The sequence below is a fragment of the Nestor notabilis genome, unplaced genomic scaffold (assembly GCF_000696875.1).
Source record: "Nestor notabilis isolate BGI_N333 unplaced genomic scaffold, ASM69687v1 scaffold26368, whole genome shotgun sequence".
In the NCBI taxonomy this organism is placed as follows: domain Eukaryota; kingdom Metazoa; phylum Chordata; class Aves; order Psittaciformes; family Psittacidae; genus Nestor; species Nestor notabilis.
The window spans coordinates 4,429-11,243 of NW_009939076.1; the positions used below are offsets into that span (position 1 = coordinate 4,429).

Consider the following 6,815-nt stretch of genomic DNA (forward strand, 5'->3'; position numbering starts at 1 on the left):
CCACAGGGTCCTGTGCCACCCTTGGTGTGACCAGCCAAGTTTCCACACAGCTGGGCTGGTGGTGGGCCCTGGGGCAATGATGGGGCCAGTGGGCAGCGGTGTAGGGGGGCCTGCCTGCTGCCCGTGTCCCTGGGAGCCCCCCTATTGCCGGGCACTTTTCCTCTGAGCCCCCCAGCCTCCCACCCCCTGCGTCCCAGCAAGTGGGGATTTTTAAAGTGTTTTATCGAAATATGCATAATCAATTAATATATTGCAATGGACAGTAAAACCTTTTCTAGAAAGCACCTTGCTGGTCCCTGGTTCATGTCACTGAAGGGGCTGGACCCCAACAGGGCACAGCCCCCTCCAGGACAGCAAACAGCCCAATGCCATGGGATGGGGCAGGCACATCCTCCACCATCCCTATCACCCCATCCTATGCTGTGGCCTGTCCCAGCGTGGACCAGCATGAACCTCACAATTAGCTCCACAGACTCCCTGAAAGGAGGGGACAGTGGCTGTGGGATGCCAGCCTTGGGGTTGTGGCTTTGCTGCTGCGCTAGGTGATCCCAACGAGGTCCATTGTGGAGAATCTGGAGGGATGCTGGAGCACATCCGCCTCTTGCACATCCCTGTCCGACGGCACGTGTCCAGGCTATTCTGGGCAGTGAGCCTGGCGTGGTGGCCTGACATAATGAGCCTGCCCCCCAGAGTTCCCACCTTGTCTCCACTGCATGGCTCTCACCTCATAGGAGACACCCTGAACACATCCACAGGAGCATGGTGGCCCTTGGGCTTGCAGCAGCACCATGGCTGTCACTCAGCCCCAGTAAATGCTGCTGGGTGGCATAGCTCCATCCTTTTCCTCCAGCCCCAAGCCCAGGAGGACCGTACTGCCTTCTCACTGTACTGTACTGTACTCACTGTACTGCTCACCTGGGTATCCCAGCACCCTCCATCCCTCTCCCAGCACCAAAGTGCTGGGCTGATGGTGGCTTTGGCCTTTGCTTTGGTGCTGGCCTGGACCAGCCTTGGACCAGCACCTCCCTGCCCACAGGAAGGGATGTAGGAACACACCAGCGGAGAGGTGCTGCTGAGTCCCCATGGACCCACAGGAGGAGCTTCTCCTCCTCCCATCCTGGTGGGAACAGGTCTGGCCATATGGCTGGCCACCACCTGTGGTGTTTCACCCCGTGACCACATCTCCTGCGGCATCATCCTTCAGCACCAGCACCAAGTGCCCTGGCCTGGCTCTGGGGGCAATGCTGGGCACAGGCATGAGTGTGCCCCAAGGCCAGTCCCCTCCACAGGGAAGGCAGACTGTGTTCTATTGCGTTTGCTGACCCCTGAGAACCAAACCCCATACAGCTCCTGTCCTGAGGCCCCGGCATAGCCAAAACCTCGCAGGGGTGGTTTAGTGCCAAGGGCCCACACCAGCTCTCCCAGCCTTCACCAGTGCTGCTGCCAAGGGCCTGTGGTGGGGCTGGGTGAGGAGGAGAAGAACCCACAGCTCTCAGGGTCTGAGGGGACAGCACCAAATGTTCAGGTTTTGACTGTCCATCAGAGCCACAGCCCTGCCTGGGGCAGGCAGGGTTTGCAGCTCCAGGGATCCTGAGCTAGATGATGGTCTGGGAGAGCATCAGCAGAGCAGCAGAGCAGTGGAGCAGGCAGCAGAGCAGTGGAGCAGGCAGCAGAGCAGCAGAGCAGGCAGGAGGGCTGGTTAGTCCAGACTTGCTATGGGCAGGGAGGTGCCAGGGGCTGGTGCCCACAGCCCCCAGCACCATTCTCATCCATCTGGCTCAGCCTGGCTGCAGCGTTTGCCCGGAGGGTGGCCTCAGGGGACCAGGGGTGATTCTCAGGTTGGCATCTTCACCTCCTCCTGCACTAAAAGCTTCCTTGTCCCTTGGCAGCAGCATCAGTCCCTGGTGTCCCCAGGCACTGCAGTGTCCCTCAGGGTGCCGTGGGCAGGGCTGGACCCTGCTCCGCAACATCCCCACCCCAAAAAGCCTGCCTGGGTTGGAGCAAACTGCTGCAGCCATCAGAGCAAAGGAGATGGGGCAACAGGCAGAAGCTGCAATGAGGGACATTCTGATGGGACTTCAGAGGATAAAAGGGTTTCCCTGGGGGTGGCACCACCTGGAGACAGCCCCAGTGAGGTGGTGGTGGCAGCCCTGCCTTGGGAGATGTTCTAACTCAGCTGGACAAGGCCCGCAGCTGTGAGGCTGGCTCTCTGCTGAGCAGGACGTAGACCAAGCCCTCCAGAGATCCCTTTTAGATCAAGTCTGTCTACACTTCACTTAGCAGGATCCCTGAAAAGGTCTGTGTGGCCTCTGAAGGTAAGGAAACCATGAGCTCACCTCCGCAATGGCATCTGCCCAGCCTTGTCCTGTCGGGCTGTAGACTGAGATCTACCAGGACTTAGCTCATCCTCCACTCGAGTCCACCACCATGTCCCAGCACCCCATCCCTGTGAAACCTGACTTCCCTGGCCACCTTGGGCCTCTGAAGGAAGTACGACCAGGACCCACGGCTCTCCCCCTGCCTGCACTACATGAGTGCTGCTGGTTTCTGCCACACACCAGCGCTCCTCAGGCCCTGTTGAGCTCACCAGTAGCTGCACACACACTGAAGAGGGAAATGATGCTTAATGGAAGCACATTCTGCCACACACACAACAAAGGCTTCTCCAGACATCCTGCCAGACCGCCCTGCAGCCAGCCCAACTCTTCCCTGGGCACAGGACTGAAGCTCTGTGGCTTTTCGTGGTCCCCGAGCTGTGTGAGCAGGATGGGGCAGTGCTCAGGACCAGGGCACATGTGGCAGACCAATAGCACAAGGGTTTTGTGCAGGCAAGTGTGCAGGTGCCCAGAATGAGCAATGTCCATGGGCAAGCTCAGGAGACAGAGCAGGACAAGGAACACTGTGGGAGGCAATGGAAACTATTTGATCATTGCCAAAGAGAAGTAACTGCTTGGCTGGAGAAGAAAGAGTTAAAGAAGAAACAAAGTACAATCAAGCAGAGAAACCCAGCTGGCTGAAGAGGAGAGAGCATAAGATACCAAGACACCAGGCTGAGGAGGAGAGAGCATAAAGATAAGAGACTGGCTACTCTGGGACTGGCTGTGAGAAAGCAAGCAGTGTTCACAAACAAACTGTAAGTCGAGAACTAAACACGATGGGCTACAAATAGAATGGTATAAAAGCTAGAGCAATAGGCTACAAATAACTGTTGTTAGAATGATATAAAAAGTTAGAGCAGTAGGCAATAAAGCGATTCACTGCATAAAGATGCTCTGAGTCCATGCCTTCATCCCCTCAGAACACCACAGGCAGCTGCATGGGAGACCTCCTACCAGTTCCTAGAAGTGCTAAACATGGGAAAATAAGAGGTGATGCCATGGATCCAGAGCAGAGAGCTGATCTCTGGGAAGTCAAGCAAGACCGAGACAACTGTTCTCCAGACCACAGAGAGTATATTAGGGCTTCTCCCTCCCTTTCCCATGGACAGACACAGCACTGGAGCATGAGCAGCATGTGCTGGCTGCACACTGGACACTGCATTGGCACCTGCACGGGCCCTAACCATACCCCAGCTCAAGAGTCCAGCTTGATGAAGACCTTGGGCCTCGAGAAAATTTTGATGGCCTCTTCTATCTGGGAGAGCTTCCTCTCCAGCTCCACCCGCCTCTTCTGGACACTGAGGGTGTCTGCCCTTACTGGCAGCATCACCAGGTCCTTTACCAGCTGCTCCTGGTCTGCAATACACAAAACCAAACCAAACAAGTTGGGTGAGTGAAGAGCAAAGAAATCCATCCTTTTCCCATGACCTCAACCGCAGCCACGAAAATAGCAGAACTGGAAGAAGGACTTAGAATACCCATCCTTCCACTGAAAGTTCTGCTGTATGAGGACCTGAGTGACCTGCACCAGCTTTGAAGAACCAAGGGCTGGAATACAGACGTCTGAAGGTCCCTTCCAATCGAAAGAGCAATAGTAACCCTAACATCAGGTCTATTGGACAAGCCTGCTCCACAGAGCCAATCCTGTAACTTGCAAGCCTACCAACCTGAAGGAAATTGCTCTTTCCACATGTGCGGCTCACATCCCAGCTACATGCCTTATTCCAGATAACTCCAAGTGGCAGGAATCTGTGTCCCAGAACTCATCTCCCAGATCCTGGCTAGAATCACCCATTTCTCTCAGCTGGAATCCCTGTTTCTTTTCCTCTTACTCTGCTTCAGACTCCTGAGGGTCTCCAGCTGCTGGTCCTCCGGCATCATGGTATGACCAGGTGGCATGTTGGGATCTGGCAGGTTTCGCAGTCGCTCCTCCCTCTCTCTGCGCCACAGCTCCTTCCTCTCCAGCAGACTGGCAAGGCAAATGGAAGGCAAAGGAAGCACGTGTCAGCACATCTGGCAGGAAGGAGTGCCCAGGGAGGCAGGCAGAGGCCAGGAATCAAGCCTTTCAAACACCACTCCACACCCCTGCCTGAGGACCACAGAGACTCATGATGCCGGTACATGCTCCTGCCATACACCCAGGCTTAGCCCACATGCATGGACCAGCAAACATGCTCCACGTGCATTGAACAACTGCTAGAAGAGATGCACTGAGGCCGACACAAGGTCTTTGGAGACAAGGGCTTCTGCTCCTTGCTTCTGGCCCAGGCCACTGAGTCCTCTCAAAACCATCTGCAGACCAGTGACAGAATAAAGCTGGACAAAGTGGCTCACAGCCAGGGATGCTGGTGGAGAACAGTAGGCACAGCACAGAGCCGAAGGACTGACACCATGGTCAGTCCTAGGACACAGACACCAGGAACAGTTTTCCACTCAGAACCCCAACAGGCAAGTCACTACTTAGATGTTACTCTGACCCTGGGTCCAGGGCTGAACACTGCGAGGCAGAGCAAAGTGTTTGCCTCTCCAAAAGCAGACCTTGTAATATTGAAGCTACATCATGTGGAGCAAGGCTTACAGGGGGTAGGAGCACACTTCACAGAGCACAGAGCATCCCCCTGTCAGCACCATCAGACAACAGCAACCCAGGGAGGAGGAGACAAAATTCTTTCTAAGCCCAGACACACTGGCCACAGGGTACTTGTGAAGAGACTAGGAGAGATTGCTTTTTTTCCCAAGGCCACAGTAAATCCCACTGCTTCCACATTGCAAGAATACCTCTGACCTCAGCCCCCCTTCTATGCAGAAGCTGAGGGACATGGTGAATAGAAGTGGGCTTGTGACAGAGAGTCTCATGGACCAGAGAGGGCATACATACTACTGGGGGACATGGCCCTTTTGCTTGGTGTTGTAGTCCTCCTGCTCCTGGTGCTTCTGTTGCAGCAGCTCAGCCAGCGCCTGCTCAGACAGGGACCGCCGCAGCATGGCCCGCTTGGCACTGCGGGCGTTGTGCTTAATGAAGTCAATGCTCCTGCCCTCCACCTGCATGTGCAAGAAGAGAGAGGGAGGCAGCAGGGCCTGGCTCACACGTGCACACAGGCAGTTCCCCTGTCCCCACAAGGGACAAAGCAAAGAGGCACCCACACAAGACACTGAATTGCAGGTGTAGGACAGTAGGACAGGCACACCCTCAGCCCATCCCATCTCAGGTGTGGAGCCATACTCAGGCAGGAGCTATTGGCCATGGTTTGAGAAGACAGGCACCAAAAGCCAAGCCTAAAACTGGCCTTTTTAAGGTCCCCAGGCTGACCCCATGCCCTCAAAGTCAGAAGGACAGAAAGAACCAGGCTTGGCACAGTCCACATGGTTCCTATTGGTGTATTCTGAGCCCATCAGGGCAGCTGGAAGGTCAGAGTTAAAACTGTTTGGACCCTCACCAGAAGCCTAGCAGAGCAGATCCTTAGCTGGTCCTTGGGGGCATTTCCCCAGAGACAGCATTCGCTATCACAGCTCCTCTGGTGGCCAAGACAGGGCAGAAGGTCAGTGGGTTTGAGTTTAAGTTTTCTTGAGTTTCCTCCTTAGGAGTTTATGCCCTAAATTAAGTCCCTCCATGGCCTTTGGGAACCAACAGACTGACAACCCCATGCTTGCCAAAGAAAGAAGACATGAGACACAGAACAGTTCAGGATCTCCCAGACAGACCATTTAACCCTCCTTTATTAAAAGCTCGCCCATTTCTCAATTTTTTGTCTAACATCCAGAAGCCACAGTTCCTTTGATTAAGGTGGGAGCAGCCTCCAAATCCCTAAGACCTCCTGCAATGCCCTACGAAGAGCAGACTGGAGATCACTGGCACTTGTACAGTGAGGAGGTGGGAGTTTCAAAGGGCACTTCACAATCTCTTTAACTAGGAGTAGGGATGAAGCCAGAGGCAGTATTAGCAATCCTTGAACACCCAGTGACCAAGACCCTACTCCTTCCCTTCAGCCAGGAAGAGTATTTACAGATCTCCCTGTTCACACAGCATACCTGACTCAACACTTTAGAAGAACACATGAAGAGTTCAAAGCAGGAACAATGGCATGTGCCAGAAACCCTTGGGATGGATGAGTGCCAGAAACCCCTGGGATGGATGCAGTTAGTGTGCAACTCACCTTGATTTCAACGCCCAGTGCCTCTGGATCCACTGTGTCTGCTCCTGCTTTCATTCTGGCAGGCCCTGGGCAGAGCAGTCTGTATGGCTTGATCCCAGGGCCACAGCGAGAATATGCCCTCAGGAATTTCAGAGCCTCTGGATTTGGAGGTGGGGAGCTCTCCTGGGAGAGGCAAGAAAAAATCCAATAGTGGAGGGAGGCTGGAGAAAAGAGAAACCAACCCAACGAAGCTTGGGAGGTCAACCACAAGCTCAACCACAAGTTTCCAGCAGGCAGAGGACAG

At 54.6% G+C, this 6,815-nt stretch overlaps 1 protein-coding gene across 1 annotated transcript in view; it reads right to left on the reverse strand.

The window, feature by feature from the left end:
- Positions 1-3,573: 3,573 nt before the first annotated feature.
- The window catches only part of ENKD1 (enkurin domain containing 1), an 11,738-nt gene continuing 8,496 nt past the window's right edge, over positions 3,574-6,815 (reverse strand). Inside the window, exons 4-7 of the mRNA XM_010019684.1 lie at positions 6,533-6,694; positions 5,257-5,420; positions 4,211-4,347; positions 3,574-3,734 (exon numbers count right to left, since the gene is read on the reverse strand). Coding sequence (XP_010017986.1) covers positions 3,574-3,734; positions 4,211-4,347; positions 5,257-5,420; positions 6,533-6,694 — 624 coding nt within the window. The remainder of the gene's footprint in view (positions 3,735-4,210; positions 4,348-5,256; positions 5,421-6,532; positions 6,695-6,815) is intronic.